At 39.4% G+C, this 27,609-nt stretch overlaps 1 protein-coding gene across 10 annotated transcripts; it reads right to left on the bottom strand.

Moving 5' to 3' along the window:
• Positions 1-1,123: 1,123 nt before the first annotated feature.
• Positions 1,124-27,587, bottom strand: kansl3 (KAT8 regulatory NSL complex subunit 3). Of its 10 annotated transcripts, none has more exons than XM_041787569.1 (22): positions 27,435-27,587; positions 26,219-26,495; positions 25,150-25,320; positions 24,953-25,043; positions 23,875-24,060; positions 23,645-23,773; positions 23,432-23,548; positions 23,251-23,349; positions 21,730-21,801; positions 21,560-21,634; positions 21,255-21,412; positions 21,103-21,166; positions 20,814-21,002; positions 17,942-18,098; positions 17,440-17,517; positions 16,936-17,115; positions 12,226-12,313; positions 11,877-12,007; positions 11,389-11,492; positions 5,932-6,130; positions 4,883-4,998; positions 1,124-3,356 (listed from the first exon to the last, which is right to left on the bottom strand). In XM_041787569.1, exons 2-22 carry the CDS (start codon positions 26,428-26,430, stop codon positions 3,351-3,353), a joined length of 2,622 nt encoding a protein of 873 aa, XP_041643503.1. In that variant the 5' UTR covers positions 26,431-26,495; positions 27,435-27,587; the 3' UTR covers positions 1,124-3,350. The 10 variants fall into 10 exon arrangements, with proteins under 10 accessions (XP_041643503.1, XP_041643502.1, XP_041643500.1 ...); XM_041787568.1 differs by having other exon boundaries at positions 4,883-4,995; positions 11,389-11,495; XM_041787566.1 differs by having other exon boundaries at positions 11,389-11,495.
• Positions 27,588-27,609: the final 22 nt, after the last annotated feature.

A 27,609-nucleotide genomic window follows, 5' to 3' on the forward strand; every position in this document is an offset into this window, starting at 1 on the left:
ACCTAAAACTTTAGTCCTTAAAACATACTTAAAAGTTTATGGAAAGAGGATAAAATAAGACTTGAGTTGATGTACATCCTGTTGATCCTGCCTAGAACTCTTAAAAACGTAATCGTACATAAAGCTGCTATTTAAAGCCATGCATCAGTTACAAATATCGGCAGAAATTTTTATCTTTCTATAAAATAATTGACTTTTTGAGCCATTATCTGATTATATCATGACGATATTATTGTGCATCCCTACTTGAGACGAAGACTGATTATTCAGATACGTTTTTCATAAAGAGACCCAAAAAAGTGGGCCATACAGTGCAAATAAATTTTCCATACAGATGCATATATCAATTAGTCGAGAAAAAGCAAATGCAAAAAGTAAATTCAAACAAAATGAACATTTAAAACTTTATTTAGAGTTCTTATGACCCACCTGCAGTTAACCTAATGCCCATAATATGGTATGATCATTCTAATACATTAATATCTAAACAGATGTGCTCATGTCCATATGCATGGTACTACTCTTTATGAGCTATTTCTGCAACTATTTTGACATTTTTTAATTAAATCTTTTCTATTTTTTTTTCTCATGACTGAATCATGTTGGGTCTCTGTAACAGAGACACTCAAGTCCTACGTTTTATCCAAATATTATGAAATCTTCTGCCTCAGAGATGTGTCAAGACACTCAACCCCAAATTTCTTCCACTGTGGCGTCAGGGAAGTGTGACCATGTTTAAGTGTGTTATCTGCAGGGATTGGTTAATACTACTGGCCACTTTGCATTGCAGCCTTTGCCATCAGTGTGTGAATGAGGAGTGAATGGATAAGTTAGACCCACAGTGTAAAAAGTGCTTGGAGAGGTCAGACCACTAGAGCAGTCGTTCCCAGCCTTTTTCCCTTTGAGCCCCCAGGACCAATAGGAGAATAACAATGATGCATTGTAGTCAAAATTAACATCAATTTTATTTTTTTAGTTAAATCCAAACAAAATAACAATAAACACAAATGTTTTTATCCAAAGATCATTGTATGAATTCTTGATAAGTCTGTTATCATGGTTTCAGTTATGTGAAAATCTAATTTTAACAGCCTCAGAGCAGACAGAGACCTGCACCCCACTGATATCTATGGCTCCCTCCTAAAGGGGTCCCGGACCTCAGGTTGGGAACCAACTAGAGCACTATACAAGATAAAGGCCATTTACCATTTATGATTTGGTGCAGTACAAATAAAAGTGACTGATTTAATGATATCTCTGAAAGTCCACTAAGTATTTTATTAAATATATTTAAGAGTTTGAATTCAGTACATGTTAATGCTACGGGTCCTTCTAAAGCCTACTGTAATGCTAATTACCTACTAGGGCTGCCAAAAGATCAAAGTTTTTATCACATTATTTATCTCAGAATTTCTGTTGTTAATTGCAATTAACCGCAGGGTTTTTATCACATTTTAAAATGCCACTATTTTGCATTCAGAATGGCTTTTGTGTCATTTTGAATGTTCTACTACTAAAGGTAATCATTTTCCTGTTTGGATTCAGCCTGGCTTTTATAGGTAGATCAGAGATAAGAACATGACCAATACCTTTATAAAAGGAACTTAAGGATTAAAAAGTAAAAAAAGCAAACAGTAAAAAGGTAAATGCTTGAGAAGACAGGGTGCAGATGCCTCTGACTTATCCACTGAGCCCTTTGTGAGTTTTTTAAAGTAAAATATGGCATTAAGTAGCAGTGGTGGAGTTATTTTACATCACTGTAGATACAGGAAGATGTTGCAGAGAATCAACCAAAGTGTCCTGATACGGACAATAAGTCATGCCATTAATCATGATTGAAAAAAGTTAGTGCAGAAATTGTGGCCCTTGATTGATTGTGGTTAAGTGGATTAATCCTGACAGCCCCTTTACCTAGCTACCTAATTTTAATCAACACCCTGAAATCAAGCTTTAATTTCATGCTATCAGACTTTGGCCAAATTCTTTCTACCTAAAACATGATCAGGACTTGATGAAGACCTCAGGTGGATCTTTTTTCACTGCTGCTGCAGCTGATGATGCTAAAGAGGATGATGGAGGGAAGCTGTGTCAGCAGCTCTGTTGTTGTCATTTTGTCTGGCATCAGTAATCCTGTCCTAATTATTACATACAAAGCCTGGTTTATATAAGCAGGACGGTAGAGAAACTCTTCTCTTTATCTTATCTGACCACGGCCTATGTGTGGAATTTAAGACCGGATGTCTGCTGAGATGAGTGGGTCTTATTTATTCTGCTGCTGTAAACAGTTTTCACTATGATGCACTAGAGTGTCTTCGTCATGTTTCGAAGAAGAGGAGTTTTATAGATTGCTTAACACTAAAAGTGCTGAAAAAACAGGAACAAATATTTACACAAACAAACAGTTGAGCGTTTTGGGAAGATTGTTTTTATAGCCTACTATGGCAGTTTCGAGGAAAAGTCTTTCAGTGCAGATGTGAAAAACAGTCTCATGTAGTATGACTTACATGAATTAAAGAGAAAAAACTGTTCAGATTTAACCCGTTCATGTGTCAGCTTTTCACAAAACAGTGCTTACTACTCAGTGTAATCATTGCACGTCAACTTTCCACTGCTGCTTCTGAAATCTAAAGACCACTACTGGCTTTTAATTAGCATTGAAATGAAGTTCTTTCTTAGCCACATTATACGGCTCTGTCATCTTTTTATTGTGGAAGAACACTGCTTCACAAAAGGCAATTACTATGATGAAAAGCTTTAATGATTTGAATATAATTACTGTGATAAATAATAAGGAAGTCACAGCTAAAATTCTAATTAAGTCTTCTTCACAAATGTGTAGATATCAAGTTGTGACATTAAAATGCTCCACAAACAAGCCAACATTCCTGTTAATATACTTGTCTAGACCTTTGCTTAATGAGATGCAAAGTTGTTCATTAGTTGAGGCTTTTGCTTGCTGTACAGTGCAGTTATAACGGTCTGGGGTTGCAGTTTGTCCTCAAATGATAAGACTTCCTCCATAGTTGTTGTCATAAAAGTTAAAGGTGTAAATAGAAAGCACAGACTAGAGCACAGGGACCAAAACTGCAGTGTTATTAGAGTCTGTGCTACCCATCTGCACACAGAGGTGAAGCGGCTCAGCAGCTCAGCCGTAGCCGAAGGAGACGGCCTGGCCTTTTCCAACCCTCTCTCAGGACGGCAGGAGGCAGGTGTTCTGCGTGTTGTCGGTTGGTGTGTTCATCATCATAGGGAGGGAACAGTCTCATCAGCAGGCTGCGGTTCACAGATGCCTCTGGCACGGCACCAGCCTCATCAGATGTGTCACCAAAGCGAATGTTGAGCAGAGACTTTCACTGCTGTAAAAGGGCACAATAAATGAATGAACTCAGCGTCGAGGAAATGTAATAATAAACCCATTTCTATGAAAGTCTCCTCTGACATTTTCCTTCTTTGGCTCTGGAAATAACTTTAGAGTGCGTGAAGACTCTTCAGAAAGAAAGCAAGGATATTTTCAGCTTGATCAGAGGAACATTTTCTGAAGTGCAGCTCCCTTTTTTACACAGCCCATTTAGATTGACAGAGATAACACTTAGCTGAGGAAGTCATTTTCACTCTGCAGTCATAGCAAGATTTTATGTAATTCTGTGGTAAGATTGTCCATCAAAATAAAAAGTACGACTCATTTATTTTTTAATAGTGTAAATTAAGAGGAAATCTGTGTAAATCCCACCTTAAAAAGCACAAATTATAATTAGGGCTGTCACTCAGGAGTAAAACTTCCATTAAAAGCACGAGGAACCTTATTAGAGAGCACTTCACAACCTCTCTTTTAATCATGTAAATGCACTTAAAACCTGATAACTGCAGGCAGGGATAATCATTTAGGGTAGGATTTTAATTATTTTGAAAAAACACTTTCTCCACATATAAATACTCATTAGCTGTGACCTTTAACAGCATTGTGGATGCGATCATAGTTAAGGTGAACCCATAAAGCAGTGATCATCAACTGGCGGCCGGAGGGCCACACCAGGACCCCCATATCTTCCCATCTGGTCTCTTGAACATGATCAAATTCAAAATATGTGCAGACGAAAAATTCTAGACTAAAAATGTTAAGGTATTTTGGGAATGTTTTTTAATTCTCATTTCATTTTTTGTAATAAACTCCCTACAGCTATAAAAACGACTCGCAAAACAACTGAGATTGAAACTATTATATCAGGAATGACTTTATGTTTCATTCATTTTTCATAAACCCACCTGTAAGCCATTTTTAGCAAATATACTGCATGTTAAACATGTATTTATCAGTTCATCCTTAAAAAGAACTGCCGCTCTCTATAGAAACTTTTGGCCTCAGGTGTATCGGGAATACAATTTTCCTGCTTGCGGTTTTCACTTATCACTATGCAGCATAGAAAACATGACAGCCACAGAAATATTTAGATAAAATATCTCAGTCGCCCCCTTGTGGCTGGCTGTGATAAGGGACTGATCTCACAGTTGGAGCCTAAAAATTGCATATATTTGTAAGAAAATAGAAAGTATATATATATATATATATATATATATGTGTGTGTGTGTGTGTGTTAATTAGACCATTTTCAAAACTACCTTTAGTTTATTTGAAAGTTTGGCCCACGAAGTGCATGTTTAGGAAAAAAATGACCCTTGAACAAATGTAGTTCACGGCCCCTGCCATAAAGGTAGATTTTCTTACACTGTATGTACAATGTGGGCATGTTTTAAACAGAAAAGGCAGATGTTGCATGAATCAAAAAATACAGATAAACAATGAAATATTATCGGCAATCATACATAGAATGGAAGGCAGAATGCGCCAACATAAAGAACTGTTAAGTGCTTAATTGAGACACACCTGTGGCTCACTGATGCGAGCCGGCGTCCCGTCACCAGTTTGGCCGAGGGATCCCACTCTACTTGGCTGTGCTCCTCGGAGGGTAACCGTTATCGATGTCGGGGCTTTTTGCCCTACTGACACACAAACAAAACCACTCAGCACTAACAGCTACACATGCTTATCTCCAAATATACACATAAACCTCAAGTTTAAGAATTTAACTCTGGCACAAATACTCTGAAAGAAATCCTCTCTGTAAGCCTTTGCTTAGTGGTTAGTGGGAAAATTAAAACAACAGCAGGATGTCTGACATGAACATAATGAAGAATAAAATCAAGTTTGGAGTTTTAGTCAAGCGAAAGGAGTGAGATAATAACTGATTCACACTAAAAGAAAAAGAACAGGAGCTATGAAAACATGAGTTTGATTCCAGTCTTTATTGTTAAAACAGAACAGAACTTGGGTAATGCCATGTGCTGAGTTTATTGATTTTCAACATGTTTCTGTAAGACGTCCACATCAGATTACGAAAAAAGATGCGCAGGTGACAGAATGGAAGGATTTACGACATGAGGAGGCAAGCAAAATAAACACAAACATGAAACGACTAATAAACAAATCTGACGAACAAAAAAGCAGCTGGGATTGAACTTCTGTTTCTTATTGAATGCAGAGAACCTCATGAATGTTTTATTTAACTTAAATCATGATCCTTCTGTATTCAGTGGTTTCTTACATTTATAATTTGCATTTTCATACATTTCCACATAAACACTGTTGAGTATGAGCTTTAAACTCAACCTTTAACTTTACATTTTTCCCTTTGGCTCTTTCTGAACATGAAACATGTCTGAAGTTGTCCTCTGATGCTGAATAGCTGCACATCTGACTCTGAGCTTTCCCAGACAAACTATCTACACACGTCAACTGAGCCACCCTCTACGGGTCCTCGACTGTGATAATCCTTCCCAGCCTACAGACGTCCTGCACTACTGTTACCAAAACAAAGGATGAATGAACCCTTGGCTTTCAGCGTGGTCGTCGTGTTTTGGCAGTTCGAGACATACCGGCGGTCTGATTGGTGATGTGCGCAAAGCCGGGTAAGCTGCTGGCAAGTTTCGCCAGCCCGCCATTTGTGAGCAGCTGGTGGATGGCGGTGGTTTTAGCCACTCCTCCTGTGGTCACCACAGGCACCGCCCGGAGCACAGTACTGCTGCTGGTACCGACTGAGCCCAGAACCTGACCCTGAGGCTTCCCACAGACAGCCTGAAGGTGGAGGAGAAGATAAACAGTGAAAAGACTCAGTTAATGTGTACAGATTAAATATGAACTTGATCTACTGCCATCTGATTACTCTGTAACAAATATAAACACTTTAAAAAGAAAAGATAAAACTGCAATTTGTTTCTAAAATAATGATCATTGAAGCCAAAAGACAAACTAAATATTTAAAGACACTCCTTTAACTTAGGAGTACAAGGGCACCCCTTACAGGAAGCAGTCTGTGCTCAAGCACGTTCCACCCCCAAGTCAAATCTGTCTAGTGTGAGTGCTCCATACCATACTGAAGCACTAAAGATGTATTGATGTGAAAATCAGAAAATCAGGACTGATTCTTGTCTTTACAACAATTCAGTAAATGGTCCACACAGTTTATTCATCAATTCTTTTGGTGTAAAACTCCCACAAGACCAACATTTTCTCTTGTGTGTGACCATGAAAACTAATAAAGACTTTGTATAACAGGTCACTTCTCCTGCCCATTAAAACATTTCCTGTTTGGTTCAGCAGTTGGGTACGCTGGCATTAAATTAATTGGACACAACACATAAACATTTGCTACCTGACTTGCTGACGTTTGTCAACCAGGCCAGTATTGGCTGATACCAATCTTAAACCCATGCATCTGTGCATCCCTTTCAAGCATGGTACCTCCCTGGCCTTAGCACAGTTGGAAGAGGTGGGCTCACTCAAGAGCACAAGCACAAATAGTCAACTCAGACAGTCACATCACGTATAATGCAAACCAATGCACCATCTTGCTTAATAGAAAAATCTAGGAATGCAAAGAGGGACGTGTATGACCAAAACGACTCAAATAAGCCAAAATAAATAAATAAATAAACATTTAAAAATACAATTGCAATTGTGTTGTTCTCATTTGTGCTGACAGGGATCATAAACAAACAAAGCCATGCATGTGTTGAATTATGACATGATAAAGGATGTACAAGAGAATATAGTGCAAACAGTGCAAATATGTCCATTGTGAGTGTGACTTGAATTAAATAACAGCAAATAACAGAACAGTAGTAATGATTTAGGAACAGTAAGTCAGCTTTCAATAGTCCATATCCTGAGGGAGCTGTCTGAACTTGTCAGGAATCCAGTGGAAATGTGCAGTAAATATAAAATAAAAACGGTCATAGACTGTGATGCCCACTGACATCATGTGTCCAAGTAATGGTTTACTTTAAAGTAATATTTGGGTTAGTGTTTTCCCCCTAGTAAATCCTTTCAATATGAAAGTAAATAAGACTTCTTAATAAGAAGAAGTGATTAAAACCATATAAGACTTTTTAAAAACCTGAACCAAGAAAAATTAATATCACTTTGCGTTCAGTAAACTGTCAAAAATGACAGGCATGTAAGATTTCTCGGTACGCTGATCCAGGACTTAATTTTTTGGTTTAATGAACTGTTTACGAAATGTCAAATGGTATAGTGCAAAGAAATTACTTTAGTCATAAACACCCAAATTTGATGATTTCTGGTAAATTTGATGCCTCTATTCAATCAAAAGCCATATCTTCATCATAACACATTCTAGCAGGTGTACTTGGCCAATTCTAAATAACTGAACTATCAGGAGCAGAATAATCATGTAATTTGGGGAAAAAATGTCAAAATAAGGGTGAGCTGCATGGATTTTTAAATTTGCAACCTGGAGGCCCAGATGTGAGAGAACTGGACAAGAGTTTTTCAGCAGTATAGAGTGTATTTGATCACAGTGAGCCAGATAAAATCAGAGAAGGGGTCCTCCTCCAGGAAATTTAGAACACAACACTAAATCCCCTGAATTCTGGACTAAGACGATTAAAATCGGAAAAGGCTGGCTATAAAACAAAGAATGGATAAGGAGGTGTCTTAGTTGAAGTGCCAACCAAAACTTGAGACCTCTCTCTAGAAAAATCAGACTTTTTAAAACTTTCTAAGGCCTTAAATTTGAAATGTTCAATGTAAGAATATTTAAGACTTTCAAGGATCTGCAGGAACCTTGACAACAATTTAATGAAGATGGGATTTATCACAGCTCAGATCATGACTACTGTGGTGTAAGCACTGTTGATGCTGATGGGAAACAATGTGAATTATTGCATCAGTCTTTAAAAAAACTGTTTAAATGATAAATTTTGTATATTTTGTTATCACACCAAAATGCCTGCAAAAGGCTGAACTCTAAGCCTTGTGATAAGATGTTTGTAGTGACTGTTAATGACCTATTAGAATGAAGAGAAGTGTATAATAATAACTTTACCTGATCGATTTCAAATATTTAGGTTTGGTTTTTTTCTATTTTTGTATGTTATGTCTGGAACTTTTTTGCAGGTTGCTATTTTGAAGGCAGGCTGCTATTTACCTGCTTCAAAACCAGACATAAGGGTAAAGTCAGGGGCAGGCATTGATGGTGGATTAATTGACAGAAACCAAACATTCAAGCAAACAGCAGGAAGGTTTACCAAGTATTTACGGTATCTGAGGGTAAATCAGTGTTGGTGCATTGTGTATATCTGAGATTGATGGTAAACGGACTTGAGCTTGTAAAGCGCTTTTCTAGTTTTCTGACTTCTCAAAGCGCTTTAACACACATGCCACACCTACCCATTCATATTCCCAGTTTGCCATGGAGAAATGGCCATCAGTTTTAGCTAACCCCATTTAAATGCATCCATACCCATTTACATGCCACCACTGCAGCTGTCGGAACAAACTGGGGTTGAGTGTCTTGCCCAAGGACACATCAACATGCGACTGCAGGACCTGAGGATCGAACTTACAACTTGCCCAAGTGCGAGACGACCGACACTACCTACTGAGCCACTGCCACTCCGTATTGTGATATGCAGGCAGGGGTGACAATCCTGTTCATGATATACAGGCTAATTTGCATGTCTTTGTCCTTGCTTACTGTATGCAAGGACTTCAATGTGTAAATTATCTGTTTAAATATCAGGGTTTTTCCCGGCTCATATTAAGGCGGTGGTGGTACCATTTTGATCATGCGTACCCTGACCTTTCTAGGGGGATCCGGGGGCATGCTCCCCCTGGAGAAAATTTTCTATATTTTAAAAGTGATTAGATTAATGTAGTAAACTTTGAGAGTGGAATTAAGAGGCTAAATCTACTGAAAATGTTTTTCTTTTCATAAGTTCGCCCTTTAATTTTGAACGGTTTCCTGGTCTGACCTGATAAAGGTTTTAATGATACAAGTTTTGTGCCTGAAAAGCTGTTATTAACATCAAAAAGCTTTTTTAATCTTTCTTCAATGAATGTTTAATTTTATGTCCATAACAACTAATTGTCCACTTAAAGAGGTCATGTGACCTGCATAATCATCTCTGATTTTATCTGAGACTAATTTCCACCAGAAAGTTGGCTGTTACACCCTTTATGTCATTTTACCCTTATTCCCTTAATAATGCTGGTGTTGTGTTTAAGTTTGTTATTATTTTATTTATTAACTGTCTATTATAACAAATTATCTATAATAATATATGAATAATATAAGTAAAATGTAATGTGCTTTCTGGGTTAAGTTCAGAAGGATCTTTATTTCTGTCTGCTTATATTTTTGATAAATAAAATCAGTGGAACTGAGAAGTTTATTGCAGCTTCTCCCTGGAGGAAATATAAAATATCTAACAAAAACATACAGTCAGTGACCGGTCAGTTCAGCTGTTGCTTCACATCGATGACCTCCTCCTCCTCCTCCTAACCTGACATCCTCTCTCCTTCTCTCTGCCTTATTAGACGAGTTCATGCGTAACAAGTTTTGATCATGATTTAAATCTGCTAATTGTCAACACTGATCCATATTTCCTGTTCAGTGATAGTCTGATTGACGCTCAGTCTTAGTAATGACACGCTGTGGCTTAATCATTTAAATTTAAGGACATTACCGATGTATAAACGCATGCTAACCAGCCTGCGCACATGTGACAGACAGAAATAGTGGAAGCGCGTGCACATATAAGGACAGCGCGCTGTCACACGCCTATTCTACAGCATTAAGTAGAGATGACGCAGAGATGATAAAGCCCTGTGTTTATCCTTAAAGCTAAAAGTCTCCTCTACTTTGCGTGTTTTTAGCTCACATACACTCAGCGCAGCATTCCTCTACGCTCTCCTCAGAGTGTCTGGCGAGTGGCGCAGTGTTCATCCGCACTGTGTTGATCCAAAGACAATAGGAAGTTCAGGAAACTCGTGGTTCTTTTCTTCTTCTTTGGCAGGTTTGGCACCAACTCCTGGGCCCAGCGCCGCCTAATTGGCTTAACACCATGATTTCAGTTAAAAATATAATCCACCTGCTGTAATGCTTGTCAGATATTACAGTTTTTCATGACGTCAGAGCTTTGAGAGCCGGTGGCGGCACGAAATTTCCTGGTGGTGCCCGCCACTGAATTTAATATGCAGGAAAAACCCTGAATATGCATACTGTAGGGCGCAGATGGCCTCACAGGTAGGCCACGCTGAACGTGTATAGGGTGTAGCCTTCCAAGCAGCTGGCCCAGGTTCAAGTCCCTTCTCTCAAGTCAGACCTGCAGCTTACCCCCCCCCCCTCCCAAACTGCCCTACCTGAGTAAAGGCAAAAAGGCCAAAACTAACCCATAAAAAGAATGCTGTATTTTGGGGTATGACTTTTAGACTGGTGTATTGTTGGATTTCTCTGTTGGTTTTCGTTTTAAATGTGTAAATTTATATATGAACTCCTATTCATAAGTCTCTTACCTATCGTCTTGCACGATTTGTTTGTAAATATTAATGTATTTATTTGATGGTTATTTGCAGGATTTTTTAATGGCAGTCTTTTTGTTTGTGCAGCTCTTAAGGTGTGTTTATGAAATGATGACATGACACGAAAGTAAATTAAGGTTCCACAAACTATTAAGGAGTCAGCCCATGCAAGCCTTGAATGCCACAGGAGCAACCTTGCTCTGCAGCCATGTATCAGACGATTTCTGATCCAGCTAGCTGATGTGTCCAGAGGCACTTTTGTCTGCACCAGTTGATGACGCCCTTGGCAAATGTTAAAATGAGAAGAGGCTCCAGACTCATTTGCATGGTGAAACTGACTAATGATGCGAAGCTATGTTAGGGAAGCTAGCTACAGAACTGTGTGCACCCTGAGACATTGAACGATTGTTTTGGAGTACACATATTTCATTGTGACTGAACTTTAAACAAGGTTTTCTTTCACTGCGGCCCTCAAGGTATCATGCGATGTAACCCTGTATGCTAGTTACCTGGGTGCTGCCTGTGTTTGCTGTCGTGGGGGGCAGGCTAGGAGCTTTGGTGACGATCTCCTGAAGACTGAAACTTAGACCTTGAAGAAGACTGCTGGCGGAAGCTGCTGCACACAAAGAAAATTACAGTGAATCAATGAACAGGAAATTCAGATGAAATAAATGCTAGATAAACCCAAACCCAGTCCCCCCTCAGGTCTAATCTAGATCAACACGCTCAGGCACACAAACACAAACACACCATGTGAAAAATCATGTTCAAAGGGTAAGGTCTGGGACAGGACAGACAGTGATGGCGCAAGAGGTGATCAATGATGATGTTTGCTTAAATATGTTGTCCTCACACACTGATCTCATCCAGAGGTCCAAACTTTAATCTTTCTCTACAAAGCAGTGAGAGCTGCTCATTGTGCTGAAGCGACTGCGCTGAGATTAGCTGCACAGTTGAGACTGCAAACAGCGTGCAGGGCGGGACAGGACAGAGATACCTTGGGCAGTAGCCGGAGCTTGCGCCTGGGCTGGTGTGGAGGACCCCGACACCATGCAAGGCTGCACGCTGCTGCTGAATGAGCTGGAGCCTGGGGACAGGGCACCAGACACCTCTGAGACACTACCAGACCTGCAGTGACACACATAACCACCAGTCTACTCAGGAGCTACCCCAGCAAGTGCTGTTTGGCCATCATTCAGCTCCTCTAAGTCCACCACTCATCAATCCCTCTGCACCAGACACACTTTGTACAATAGGGTGGGGAGTGGGCATGGGTGTAGGCAGGGTTAGGGGTTTAAGTACTCTAATGTGAATGTGCCTTTATGTAGCAGAGAAGGTTAGCTTACCGCTGGCCTGTGAGAAGACCAGAGAGCTCCTTGGCTCCAGCCACAGTCTGTCCCACTGTCACTGTTAAGGGCTTCCCAGAGACACCCACTGCATGGAAAAAGAATCAAATCATCTGTTATTAAGGTTGAAAATTACAGATAAACTTCATTTAGTTTTTAGAAGACAGCTGAAATAACTTCTAAGCACAACTAGGCAGGGATGGACAATTCAATATTCAATAAGTCTAATTACCTTTTGAACAAGCCAGTAATTACTTGCAAATAGTAATATGTCGGACACAGACCTCCCTGTGGTCTGCTATGTCTTATGCAGTATGCTGCGCTGCGTGTCTGTAGGACAGCAGCCTTCAAATCCTAGTTCTGAATAAAATGACAAATGATGGTAAAAATGACCCTGTGGTCAGGGCTTTGTCGTGAGGCCACTTTGCTGACACCTTACAAATCGTCCCTCAATTCTGCTGCACTTTCCTCTTATCATCTTTTAACTCTTATTGCTGTTGGTCGCTGTGATGGTGGCTTGTACTCTGCCTTGACAAATGCCATCAGATCACAGAAGCCTTCTTCTCTCAAAAACCCTCCTGGGAGCTAGTGGTGGGCAGTAAATCAGTATCAGTATAGTCACTGGTATGATTTCTGTCACAGAACGGTTTTTGCAACACTGTCATTACCGGTTTAGATGCATGTGCTGTGTTGTGGTGCACACACAAGGCATAACCGATGCCACTGTTAGCATAGGGATGGGAACTGAGAACCAGTTCCAATTGGTTCAATCCATCCACATCATTTACATTTCATCTTAACAATTCCCTTAACATTTCCTTACTTCCGCATGCCTTGGTCTTGCAAAAGGCAGTCAGCAAAGCGAACAAAAACAGATTAGTCAAAGAAGTAAACATGGTAGACAGCAGAGGTCGCGTTAACCGAATATTCTCTATCATTGACGGATTTTTTGGAAGGATGACGGAGAATTTTGAAGGCCGTCCGTCATTTTGACAGGCTGGAATAATGAGGATGAGCCTGCATTTCAGCGCGCACACACAGAGACAGACCCTTTCCATTTTGCACACATGGACTATCAAGGAGGTTATTTAATCTATTAAAAATCTTGTAGCCAGTGGGCTCTCTAACTGACTTTGACATTGTAGATTAACGAAAGCGCGTCCGTCTCCATGCTTACAGCACGCAGAGAGGTTACCGCAGGTGTCTCAGCACACAGGTCGGCATGTACAGTGTTAAGGCCTTTGCACAATGAGCCTGTTTCATGTTGTTCTAGTAATGTCTGCACACTGATGCCGAAATTGTCATTTTATTTCCCGTTTTTTTTTTCGGAACAAGTTCGATTTTTTTGCAAAATTTCGTATGTGTCCAAGGTGACTTATGATTCAAAACAGTTGCTGCTGAGTCCACTTTTCTTGCTCACCACCGAAACCTGACTTTACACACCAAAGTTTGCTCATTTATCATGCTGATCTCTCTTTTTCTCTCAAAAAATGACTAGAGCGGTAGAAAGTGTGGCTTAATTTCTCAAAAAATGATGCAACAGCATGACGTAAGTCTGTTGAAGAGTGATGTCACACAAGGCATGCATCTTTTTGCACAAGAACTGTTAATTTTGAAAAATATTTCAGTTTCAGTGTCCAGAGCTTTAGGATCCAGAGACTAGTTTTATATTTATTCTAAGGTTTATCTTTTAAAGAAAATGAGCGACAGTACTGTATTCTAATTCAAGTTTAGAGACTGACGATCCAGAGGGCAGCTTGTTTTAATGGAGACATTTCCAACAAAAAAGAGATTTTTTTTTTTTTTTTTTTGAGAATTTTAGCATGTTGTCATCCCAAACACTTGATATTTAACATTTCTAGTTATCAAAACTGTTTATTATAGCCAGAAATTAAAGTGTTCTTGTCATTGACTCACTGAAGGTGGCAAACATCTTGTTAAGTGTTCAGAGAGAAAGAGAATCACTAAAATTTGAGCTATTAACTGTAAAAATGTATTTAGTCTACTTTTTCCAAAACAAAAACTCACAGGAAGGAATTGATAAGCAGAATCTATAATGGCATTTATATCAATAAAATCTTATTAATTCCCTTCATTAGCCCAGCAGAGTGATATGCTACAGACAACAGCTCAGTCTGAGTCCAGTCATCAAACTAAAGAGTAGCTATTTAACAAGCCAGCTGCCACCCGTTGTATCTGCACTTAACGTGAAGCACAGCAGTGAGGTAAAAGTGTGTTCTCTCCTCTTTGTTTAATGTGTGTAATTACAGCAACATACAGTGGTTGTCCTTGCTTTGCACAGCGTGTCTGTTGGCCTGTCTTGGGCCTTTAACACAAGCTGTGAGCTACAATAGATTGACTTGGTACATCTTCAGCACAACGCTGCAGAAATCCGTATAATAATGGCTTAAACATCTGTTTAAAGGTGTGTTTTAACTCATGACTCGCTTGTTGTAAGTCCATGATGATTCAAAAAAGCAGGTCGTGGTGTTAAATGAAGTCAGAATAGTGGCTGTAAACATTAGGGGTGTAAAGTTACGTGTATTCGTACCGTACCGACACGGTACGGGCCTCTCGGTACAGATGTGTACCGAACGAATACATGTGGAACAAAGCTCACATACAGACAGAAAACCAGAGTGCAACTCACACTGTCCTGGCAACCACACAACCATGGCAAACAACAACAACAGCCTGAGTACTCCAAGATAAAAGTGTCCTGTTTAGGAACACTTTATTGCCCAGTAAAAAACAACTGTGTACAAAGCAACAACAACTGCACTGACATTATTCAGTGGCTGTGTCGCTTAAAGCACGTCGTCCAGCAGACCAATCATAACATTTGAAAATGCTCCACTCAAACAAAAACGTCACTGTAAGTAGGAGGAACAACAAAAGTCTCACCACCAGTTATGGATTTTATATTCTTTAAGATAGTGTTTTTTTATAACAATGGTGCTCTGGCTCTGTGAATCAAATTAACTTTACCTTCAACTATCAGCCTCGGAGTAGGGGGAGAGCAGACTCTTTCATGTCTGCAGCTGCATAACAGGTAAAGTTATCCTCAGATTTTACACGGCTCCAACAACTTTATCTTCCTAGATGGGCTGTGAAAAGTTCTCCCATTCTTTGTAGTAGGTCCCATTGGTTAAAAAAGAAATCCAGTGCTGAAGTCCGTGTTGAAATCGACAGGAAAGACGCTAATTTGCAAATAATTCTCATTTAAAAAACCAAGTAATTCAAAAATATATCTATTTATTAATATTTTTAATTATTGAAGAACTTTTGGAAGGAGGTTGCAGCATTATTAATAATTTAAATGTAATTTATTCAGCCTCTCTCTTTTAATACAATTTAATTTAAAAGATAAAACAAAAAAATCTTTATTTTTTTTTAATTCAGTTCCATTACCATACTGAAAATGTACCGAACCGTGACTTCAAAACCGAGGTATGCAACGTACCGAAATTTTTTCTGTACTGTTACACCCTTAGTAAACATGATTGCTCCTAACACTTATCAGCACCTCTGCTAAAAGCTAAGTTAAATCAATGATTAATAGGCTATTTCTAAACAACTTCTTCACAATACAAGTTTGTAGTTGTTATTCTGCTCGAGTGCTTTTATTGTGAATGCCAACATCAGAAAATGTGGTGTTGTCAGTAGCAGCTTGACACACCTCGATAGGAGAGAAATGTAACTTAGAACAACAGATGCAGGTACAAAGGAGAGACTTTGCTGTCACAGGCTTGTTTGAGTCAGAGAAGAGGAAATGCAGCACCTGAATATGCATTCAAATGTGTCATTTCTATTAATATTACTATACTACAAAATAATACTGTTACTGCAAAAGGTAAAAAAGAAAGAAACTATGATATAATCTTTCAGGCCATATAGTTCTGCTTTACTGGGGGCATATATCCAATCACAATTATGTTTTTTTGTAGGCTAATCTTTTGTCTCATTAACACAATTAAAATTCAAGCTCAAGCAGTACAGCACTGAACAAGTATTTCTTTTTTAAAGATAAGTGTTGGGGCTTTTTATGCCTTTATTTAGAAAAAGGACAGTGGATAGTTGGAAACAGGGATTAGAGAGTGGGGTGAGACATGTAGGAAAGAGGCCACAGGCTGGACTTGAACCCAGGCAGTCTAAGCACATGGGCGCAACCTAACCGCTAGGTGATTTGTGCTCCAACTGAACCAGTATTTCTGATATCCAAGTTTAATGCCACATATTTCAAATCACTTCTCCTAGCCAAGGCTGACATGTTGCATGCAACACTACTCAATTTAACTATTATAGCCAAAAACAATGTGTGTGAAAGTACATAACTTGTGAGATGTTACCTTTACAACATCAGCAAGGCAACTCAGGCACCCAGGAAGTAAGTGTACCCATCCCTACCACTATGTAGTGATGCTCCAGAGGTACAATACACACCCTGTGATAAACTGCCCTACTTTCTCTTGAGCAACACTGTAAGCGAACAAAAACATGTCTCTGTTCCTCTCATTTTATCTCAAGATCTGTCTGTACTTCTGATTTGTCTGCAGCCCACTGATTTTATCAATCCATGTGTCTGCTAAGAAGGGTATCTGTTTACTCTGATCCTGTAAAAAGCCCCAGAAAGCTCTTTCAGTACTTAGACAACCTGAAAAAAAAAACATGCAAAATACATATTGATTTGCTGCTGTCAGAGTGTCCTACCTTCCTGTGCAGCTGGGCTGATGGTGCCCCCTGCTGACTCGCTTTGGGAAACAATGGTGACCTTGATCTTGGCTCTCTTGGAAGCTTTGCTTGGTGTGGGACTAGGTGTCTGCCTCCTCTTGCCATGAGACCTCAGTTCATCTCTGTCCAGACCATCCATGTGATCACTGGACACTGGCACTGCAAGCAGAAAAACAAACACCACATCAGAACAGGAACTTTGGTCAGGATCATTTTGTCCTTCTGTATCACAAACAACTGATTTTTTTGTTGAACACGTTTGCTCATGTACCGTCTGAACCCTATAAACCCCTTTCAAAAGTGCTTAATATAAAATGAGCAGATCTAAGACACTCTTTTTAAAGAGATGTTCATTGCACTTTGTGTTTGGTGAGTGCAGTATTTCAATTTGAGACATTCATATTTCAAATTTGCGCAGTGGAAATAAGGAAAGAAGTGAAAAAAGACAAAGAGGAAAGAGGAAGAAGAGGGATAGACACTTACCAAAAATACAAGGAGGAGTGCCTGGAGGAAGATTTTTCCTCACAAGCATGTTTTGTTTCATAAAAGCAGCAAACTGAGCTGGAATGAAGTGGAAAAAAGCCAGAAAAGAAAGTAGCAGAAGAGACCAGACAGAGAATGAGAGGAGAGTATTTCAGTCCCGTTCTATCTTGCCCCATCTGATGTTGTGACATGATAACTGCTTAGAAATTTAATATACAATCAGTCTCATATCTCATGTTAAATCAGCTGACACAGCAGTCAAGGCGAATGACTCTTTGTAACAAGTTTCTATAAACAAGTGGGGCAATTGCAAGGGCCATGTACGCAAAGGTACAACAGACTGCTGTGCAGGCGAGTGTGACTTTGAAAGTCTTGAGTATCAATTTGTCCAGAGTTAAGTTTGATGTGTTGTAGACATCTATTTCTAATTAATATTTGTATTTCAAGTAAACATGAGATGTTTGCGCCCTGAGTGCTGATACAGTTATGAAACAAAACTAACCTTGAGCCTGTTTGTGAGTGAGTACTGTGCCTGAGCGCTGCATGTGCGTCTTCAGGAGCTGTGTTGCTGTGATCAGACTGGACTTCTGCGCAGGAGACAAACCAGACGTCTTGGGTTTGGGACTTGAAGTGGGACTGCTGCAGACACTAGACAGATCCTAAGGACAAGGTTCAAAAGAGAAACACAAAAGTAATGGTCAGTTTCAGTCATTGAATATGTTCACAGTGTAAACATATTACTTCAAATGTTTATTTTACACTCAGTCACTTTATTTGGATATCAGAAACTGCTGATCAACTGGGTTTTTCTACCCTAACCCTAACCCATCTTTAGGAGTAAAAGGAATGTTAAGAAAGAGAGAAAATATCCAGTGAATGTCAGTTCTTTCAGCCAAAATGCCTTGTCAATGGCAGAGGTCAGAAAACCAGACTAGTTTGAGCTTAAGGCAAGGCAACAATAACTTAAATATAAACTCATAACAACCAAAGAATACAGACGAGCATTTCTGAATGCTGAGCCTTGAAGCAGATGGGCTACAGCAGCAGATAACAACACCAGGTGCCACTCCGGTCAGCTAAAAACAGAAAACTGAAACTCATGCAGCCCCACCAAAATCAGACAACAGAAGGCGGGATAAACGTTGCCTGGTCTGATGAGTCTTGATTTTTGCTTTGACCACCGAACAGTAGGGTCAGAATATGGTGTGAAGAACATGAAAGCCTGCTGGACCACAAACATCCACGACACGTTCAGTCACTTAAATCACCTTTCTTCACCATTCTGACGCTCAGTTTGAGCTTCAGCAGATTATTTAACAAATCCACATGTTTAATGCACTGCTTGCTGCCATGTGATTGGCTGAGTAGACATTTGCATTAATGAGCAGTTGAACAGGTTTCCCTAACAAAGTGATCAGTGTATATACAGTCCTTTTTTGAGAATGGTTACAGTCAGGCCAAGCAAGAATTACACTGAAGTGCAGTGACAAAGTTTCATCTACTAAACATATTTTATATGGAGTTTTATCAAAGGTATATGAACTTAAAACAAAAAGTAAGGCAATTTTTTTTTTCGTACATGATTTCTTTGTTGTAACAATGCTTCTTGGTAACAAATCTTATACTGTTAGAAAGCCTGTTTATCACCCTTTTAAATGATGCCACATTTGTAAGGATCATGCATTTGTGGGATGAGCAGAAGAGCTGAGAATGTGGGTTGCACCCATGAAAAATGTGCCAAATCTTCTCTGCCAATGCCAAACAGCTTATTTTGCTGATGCCATTGACTCTTGTTTTGAGCTTCTGGTACCCCCAGGTGCTGCCAATCAGGTGCCTGATTGGCAGCACCTGTGAGCATAGGCCCTGCTACAGTGGTCAATAGATGTCTGCTTCAAGAATCGGCATGCCACCTTTTACTGATCTGGATAGGGCCCGTCGGTTGGGCAACTTCAAGCTGGTGTTTCCCAAAACCAAGTTGCGGCATTGTTTGGAGTGAACCCTAGTAGCATCTCCAAACTGAAGGTCAAGTTCCACATAACGGGGAATGTCAGAGACAGGCTGCAAAGTGGGCGTCCTAAGAAGCATTGTCACAACAAAGAACTTATGTACCAACACAAATTGCCTTACTTTTTATTCTAAGTTTCTATAAATAGACAAGACAGAAAAATATTAAAAAGTTCTTATGTCTGTTAAAAAATAATCTTTAAGTATCTGAGACCCCTCTGAGTCTAAGGTTTGAAACTTGTCTACCACGTCTTCCCCACAAGTTTCGCTGAGTTACTCATTCACATGCTAATTCACAAACATTTACCTTGAATTCAGTGATGAAATTAAACAGAGGCAGTAGAAATCTAACCTTGCAAAGTAGATTGATAGGCCAGATTCCATGTCTGTCATCAGACACATCCATCTTGCAAAGCTTGGTTTCAGGTCTGAGAAGGGACCTGACCAATCGGTGTCATTTGACAAGAACGAGGCGGTAGCTATGGGCAGATTTTAGGTGTACTAGAAGCTGTTGGCAATGGCTGCTGCTGGTGTAGCGATTAGCTCAGATGTAGCTAAAGTGTAGCAGCAGTTTTATCAGAACTGGACCACCTTTCTTTATTAAAGGAAGAGCAAATATCCACACTGAAAGCTTCTTGTGGCAGAAAGGATATTTGGCTCGTCTCCTGACCAGCTTCAACATGAGTTCAGATAGTTACAGGTGGGGCTGTTCTGTCAGCTGGTATATACAAAGGCTGCTGGCGGAACAATTAACTTGGATGTAGCCACAGCAGCAGTTTTAGAAACAGGCCACGTCTTTATCTAAACAAGAGCAAAGGACCACACTGAAAGCCTTTCTTGGTGGCAGAGATGTCCAGGCCAGCCTCGCCATGAGTTTTGTCCACCATCAAGCTATGTTTGTAAACTACAACAGAGCCTGCCTACAGAGCTTGCATTACTACAAGAGCTGCACATGCCTTCTACTTCATTTTATCTTGCCACTCTAATTGCCTATAATATATGTGATGGACAGAACATTCATCCAATCACTGTCCGAGAAGCTTCTTAAAAAGCCCCATCTTTCCCAAAAAATGAAGAAATGTTAAAGTAAAAATCTGACACATTTGCTTTAACATATTTTCAACCACTTTTCTTTACTAGCCGGATAGTCTAACACTTTACCCCAGTGTTGGAGATTGAAGCACCACATGCAATTCTTTGACTCTATTAGTTTACTATTCAATGTAGAAATAAAAATATAAGGAAAAGTATCTCTAGTGTTCTCATAATAAACTGATAAATAACATGCAACCATGGTGGTTCATGTTAAAGAAGAAAAGGCAACAGTTCAAACATGAAGACTTGACTTTACAGTCGCTGATGCTACTGACCTCTGAACCTGATGGCGAGATGGGAACTCTAAGCGCAGGGGATGACGGTCGTCCTCGCTCCATATCAAAGGGAAGTTCTCGCCGAGGCCTTTTCTTCTTCTCTGTGTCCATGTCCCTCATCTCACCTGAGCCATGACCGTGTCCCTCGGCTCGTGTGAGGACACCAGACAGGAAGTCAGATATTTCATCCTGCAGATAGAAAATTAAAAATCAAGTATTTCTGACCTCAAAGGGTACAAAAATTTGACTGAATGGTGTAAATGTAATATTTCAAGATACACAGACCAACCTGGACACAGCGGTCAATCATGGTCTGTGTCAGCCCCTCTGACCTCATTTTGGCGGAATTAATCCTGTAGAGGGAAACGTTTCAAAGTTACTACCACAACCCAACACAAATAAGCTGCATCTTATACCAGCATATTAGAGGTAGTGACTAACCTGAGGTTGTCATCTGCTCCTCCCACCACCACCATGCTGTTGTCTGCCCTCAGCTTCTCCCTGAAGTCCTCCATGCCTTCAGTGCTACACTGCAGCGCATTCTGGCCCACTACAAACAGGACTGGTGTCTTCATGTCCAGAAGGGGGTCATCCACATCCTACAATAACCATGAACACTGTTACCTTAAGTATATAACAACTGAATGAAGTCAAAGTTAAGTTTTCCTTTTAAAAACAATAAAATCATAGATATTATCATAAAAAGGAAAACTGCACATTTTTGATGATACTGCCTTAGTTCTTACCCCTCTTGGTCCGTTGACTGATAGCAGAGGAAAGCCTAGACACACCACAGCTGTCAGATACTCCATAAGAGAAACCTGTAAATAATCAGTGTTTATTGGACTAAGATTGCTTTAAAAGTAAAAGTTAGTGAGCCTTTTTAAGTGGATCAGATCATTGTGATATGACTTACATGACAAGCAATAAGAGCGCCTGTGTTCCAGCCAACGAGGATGATGGGTTTGTGAGGAAAGTGACTGTGAACCTGGTGGTTAAATTTGAAACACAATTAGTTAAGACATTACGGACACATCATGAACAGAATTATATATTACACTACTTGAATGGTATTTTACAAGGTGTTATTTCTTTTGTTTTTGTCCTTACGGTCAAAGATTAGAAAACATTTAAAGTAAATTAAAAAGATGCTAATTTCTTGTTAAATGAATTTCAACAAGATATGTAACACACTAGAACTGTTTTAACATAGGCTCGAGAGAAAATTTATAGACATTTTCTGGAGGACTGCCATAAAAATTCCCTGAGTTAATTGTTCACAAATGTACATCACAGTAAGAAACTATCCCCGTCAGACAGGAGAGGGGGAGGGGGTCTGAGGAGTCAACATGATGTGAAAAGAATGATGACCTGACGACGCTGTATGGACATTTTTGCCTTTATATCAATGCTCTGCACATATCATCATAAAAAGTACTATTAAGTGCACAGAGATCATTCAGGTCTGGCACTATACAGTTGGTATTGTGAGGTTGCAAACTTCTCTGTGCAAGAGTATTCTTTAATACTGGGTTACAGATAAGGTTCTATCTAAGGTATAATAGCAGAGGTTAATATTTGACTATGTCATGTGGGATTATTTGACATGCAGGATACAAAGCAAAGATGATGGTTTTATTTTGGTTTGAATATTTCCACTACTCTTACAAGAGGATTTTTGTCCTCGATCTAGACAACTTTATGCTTTCATTTTATTCATATACAGTATTTTTGTTTCTATGTACTCTTTCATATATATTTTAGGGCCTTGGTTCTCAACTGGTGGGTTGGGACCCAAAAGTGGGTCAAAAAGCCATTTTTTGGTGGGTCGCAGATGTGTGCCTAGACAAAAAACAATATGCTTTTATTTTGAAGAATGTCTTCATCTCTTTGTTCCATCATATCTTTTGTTCAATTTCAAGTCCAAACTGCCACATTTTTCATTAAAAAAACCCATTAAGTTCTGACTGAAAAATGCAAGACACTTGGTTTGTGATTTTTCGTTAAGGAGGTGATTGCGGGTCCTAAGGCTACACTAGTTGAGAACCACTGGAGTAAGGCTTACTGTGTACATAACTAGATATATTTTCATTTTTAGGATGTGAATTCTGAGCTTCTTGCCTTTATGAACTTAAATGTATAAGGGCCAGTTGCTCTTTTGTTGTATGCTATACAGTATTTTCTTTTTCTTTCCTATGAAAATGAAATAAAACATATGCTAAAAAGGAAAAAACTGAGCAGCACAAAAAATACGAGTTTACATCAAGCTTTCCTTACTGTAACCTTTTTGTTTTTATTTCAAGATGGACACGTTGAATAAATCAAAATTAAGTGTCTTCTTTCTCCATATTCTGAAACATGAATTAAAAAAACCCAACCTCATGATTCTACTGCAACACCATTTAGATACATTATAAATAAAAATATAACACCCTACCTCCATAACCTTGGCCCTCACAGTGCCCAGCATGTGCTCCAAACACTGAGTGACACCGATATTTGCTCCACTGTTCACATGACAGTGTACTGGGATGACCTAAAACAGGAACGGCTGTTATACTCACTTTTTTCGGATATTCATTCAATCAAATCTTGGTTACACATGTGGATTTAATTACCTTCCCCAAACAAGAGAGCTGTGACTGCCAGAATCTCATGCGCCGGGAGGTGGAGAGGGCTGGATTGGTTGGGCTTGATGGTGCTATGAGAATAAGTGGGGATCCAGGAAGCTTGCACTGAAACATTCAAGAAGACAGAGGGGGTTTAGGCCTTCAACTGCTACTGATTATGAAGAACAAAGGAACAAAGATGGATGGAATGAAAGTGTTTACAGGTTTATTTTGGGACAGGACTCCAACAGCAGGGTCCCAGGGCCGTTTCAGTAGCAGTGACAAAGCCTCTGCACTCGGAGTGCCAGTCTTTGCCGATGCAAGCAGCATTCTGTCGATCAGCAAGGGCAACTTTAAAGACACAAAGAAGAATAGTGATGAGTCAAGGCGCCAAGAGCAGGTATCTGACAGGAGGTATAGACAACTCCATTATAAATTCTAGCACATCATACCTTGCTTTTGAGAGTCTGCAGCACATCCAGGTATGCAGCTAGCATGGCGAGGCTCAAAGACTCAATCATGGTGTTGTGTAACCATTGAGTCAATTTGGTATCCCAGTTCACACTAGCTAGTGCATGCCGCACCTTCCTCGCACACTTGTCCACAGCTATCCTCCGCAAAATTGGCTCATTGGAAGCCTTGCAGAAACAGATGATAAGTGACATCGGGTTATTTAAACGATTCAATAACCATTTGATTAAAAATATCCACAACAACCATGAAATTAAATATTTTAAATAAAATAAAATGAAATTGGTGTTGTCCTGCCAGTTCCATTTGGCTCTAGTTACACATTCAAATACTCAGATTTAGATTTTAGCACTTAAAATGGTATACAAGTTTATGACATTTTGCACAGTTTAATTCTATGACTTTTATTAGATAGAGGAAGGACAGCTGATAGACTCAGTCTCAGGGAGGAGAGTGGGAAGAGACATGCGGCAAAGGGCCACAAGCCGGATTTGAACCCGGGCCGCCCATGTGCATGGGTAGCACCTTGTTTGTTTGCTTTTTTGCTAGGCTTTGCTTTTTTGTTTTGTTTTTTGTTCTTATATTTAATTTTGAAGGCATACTCAGTATCATTTAGGGTTAACTATCAAGTTGTTTGCCATGTCTTGGGTAGGAGCAGTGATTTAAGGATTACATTTTATGTATGTTTTATTTCATTTAATATTGTATGAACTACTTGTAAACTATTCTGTGCCCTGTACCCCAGGAAAAAAGGCTGCTGCCATGTGCCAGTGCTAATGTGGATCCCAATAAATAATAAAAACATTAATAGCAAAGCAAAAACAATCAAAAACTTAGACTAGAATACTCATTTTGTCAGAAGTTAAAACAATGAGTTAGCATTTTATGATCTGTTGTGTGTTTTTGCAAACCAAACCAAAAGTAACAGTGGATTTAACCTGGTGATTAAATTTTGAGAGGTCTAAATTTAACACACATAAATGGTGCTGAGAAACATCCAAAAGTCCATCAAATTTACAGCTTTTAAGGACATAGTAGGGTAAAATAAACAACACTTACATTTTCATTGGCCAAGCGGGCTAGTCTTTCAGCTTGCAGGGCTTTAAGGACTTTATTGAACAATTTGTTTTGGGCCACTGACCAACCAGTCCTGAAACAAAACAGACATCAAGTTTTGAAAAAAATGTATTCCAACAGAGATCTTGAAGAATGCAAAGTCATACAGCAGAAAGTATAGGGTGGGTAGGTTTAATTACTTGTTTATATGTTCCTCCCAGTCATCAGGCGGTGGAGGACTCTCAGCAATTGTGCGAGCGAAGAGAACATGTCGCTCACACTCCTTCATCACACTTAAAGCTTTCTGGTTATCATACAGCGGTACAGGTGTTGGCGTGACTGTTTCCACGTCAATGACAGAATCAGTCTCTCTGATGACAAAGGAAAATCAAATGATGACAAGGCAAAAAATGGCTCATTGATCAAACTGAACACCACTGAATAAATTTAAGGTGTAACTAAAGCCCAGACTTTCAGCTGAGGGGCATCGATCCAAGAATCTCAAATACAGCCTCTAGAATGTCACAGCAAATGCTGGGAGGGAGGAGGGATGTGAAACACCCCCCATTCCTTCATGTTGTCCCCATGAAGCCCAACTTCATACAATCTATGCTCCTTTTGTAGATTTAATTACCAACCATAATGTCACAACCATCCAAGATAGACTAACCATGAGTTAGTTAGTCACCAGTATAAAACAATGGTATATATTGCTATGTTTTTTAAACTACAGACAATGTAAATGGGGAATATACTCTGGTAGAAAACAGAAACCTCTTCTGAAGAAAAACATGTTTTACTGAAACATGGGGAAAGGGACTCCTCTACTCGCAATCCTAGAGTGTCACAGAAACGCCTCTTATCAAAGGAGCCTGCTATTACCAGTGAATTTCAGTTATAAGATGGAGTTAACGGTTGTCGAAAAGTGGGCAGTCACTGCTGAGCTCTATCATGAGAAAAGCGGGCATCAAAAGCAGCCTGTGCCACCAGATCAGCCAGTAGATAAATTCAGTTGTAGTAGCTGGGTTTCAACTTAGAGAGAGAAGTTGCTAAGCATATTTCTAACACAAAATGTAGATCTAAATACTATTAGTTGAGATATGGATTCTGTTAGATCAACAGTACTACCAAATACCCACATACATCAATTTTCAGTAGTCTGAGGGTTTAGTTACTCTTGAATAACAGCTGTGAAACACAATTAGAAAACTACTGACAACTATAGTATGATATGCACTTCAGCAACAGACTATATCAATTTTGACTCACTGTAAGGCATCAGGCTGGCGACGAGGCGTAACAAACAGCGTTCTTGTGGGACGGGCGCTGCTGGCATCTGGGTGGGCGTTCCATGGCTTGGCATAGCTGTGGTCTAGAAATACCAAATCCAGCTCTCGTTCATGAGCTGACAACTGAAAAAGCAAGGATGTGCCCATCTTTCGTGCTGATATCTGAAAATCCTTTTCCCCTCCCCGGTGCATCCTCTTCCTGGGCCCAAAGGGCCCCGGTTATTTCTCCAATCTTCTACAATCTTGCTGATACAAGCCTTACAGGCACAGAAAAAAGAAGAGAGAGTCTGAAACAAAATCAAACATCTTTGTTTTCAGCTAAGAACAATTGACACACAGAAGCTAAGTTTACAGTTGAAAACTGTTGGTGCAATCATTACAACGTTATTAATTGTGTTCTGAATAAGCAACAATAAGATAATGAACGTTATCTCTAACACATACTTAATTCATATACACAAATGTGTTTATATATATAAAGAAAAAAAGACTTGTTGAGACACAGACTTGATAATGTTGCTATACTTTATAACAGCAGCACTCCCATCAACTCTGAGATAAATCACTATCAGAAAAACAACGTGGACAATTAAATAATTATTAATGTCGTTGTTTAGATTTTCTTTATAGAAAGCCAAAAAAAATGCAGGGCATTAATTTGAATTTAAAAGAACTGGACCAAAAAATTACAACTTATTACAATTTGCAAAACTAAGAAATTTGATATTTGGGGTTGTGTTGTTTTAAGATATTACTCCAGTACTCTATGAAACTGATAAACATTTTCTCAAATTAATGAATAATCTAGGAAGTAAACAGTAAATTGTTGAGTAACAGCAATCTGTCACAGCCATATAAAATAACGTGTAAATAAACATCGCAGGGGCTTCTTTTTCCAGTGAGCACCATGCATTAGTACCACTGTTAACCACCGTATTTAGACAAATTATATCAGATAAATTACACAGTAATTATATCCGTTACTGAACATGACTTCTTTAAGGAATATTGAACGTTCGTTTATCATTGTTAGCAACCCGCATGTTGAAAGTATTGTTGACGTTAGCTCAATGTTTATCATTTATGTCAACACTATAACTAGTAGGCGACGGCCGTGGGCTGGCCTTACATGCTAATATTAGCATAGCAGGCTAGCAGCTGACTAAATGGCGCTTTCGCTGTGTGCTGCGGCTCACCTTTCCTGGTTTATGGCTCCATGTGTGTCTTCAAGCTTAAAACTCTTCTGCTGAAGCAATAAATGCCAACAAATTGCGCTTTATTAGTTAATTTAAGGGGTTACATAAGGCAGAAATATTATGTGCGAACAAGCCTCACTTCCTTTTGTTTTGTGTTTGGTTGCCATGTTTTGCG

Source organism: Cheilinus undulatus, linkage group 5 (genome assembly GCF_018320785.1).
Source record: "Cheilinus undulatus linkage group 5, ASM1832078v1, whole genome shotgun sequence".
Lineage (NCBI taxonomy): Eukaryota > Metazoa > Chordata > Actinopteri > Labriformes > Labridae > Cheilinus > Cheilinus undulatus.

Excerpts from the sequence above, each read along its gene's own strand:
- kansl3 (XM_041787566.1), bottom strand. The coding sequence starts at position 26,430 with ATGCACCGGGGAGGGGAAAAGGATTTTCAGATATCAGCACGAAAGATG. Across the intron at positions 25,044-25,149 it reads TGGGAGGAACATATAAACAA|GACTGGTTGGTCAGTGGCCC; the intron begins GTAATTAAACCT and ends GTTTTGTTTCAG. Across the intron at positions 12,314-16,935 it reads CAGCCCAGCTGCACAGGAAG|TGGGTGTCTCTGGGAAGCCC; the intron begins GTAGGACACTCT and ends TTTTCCATGCAG.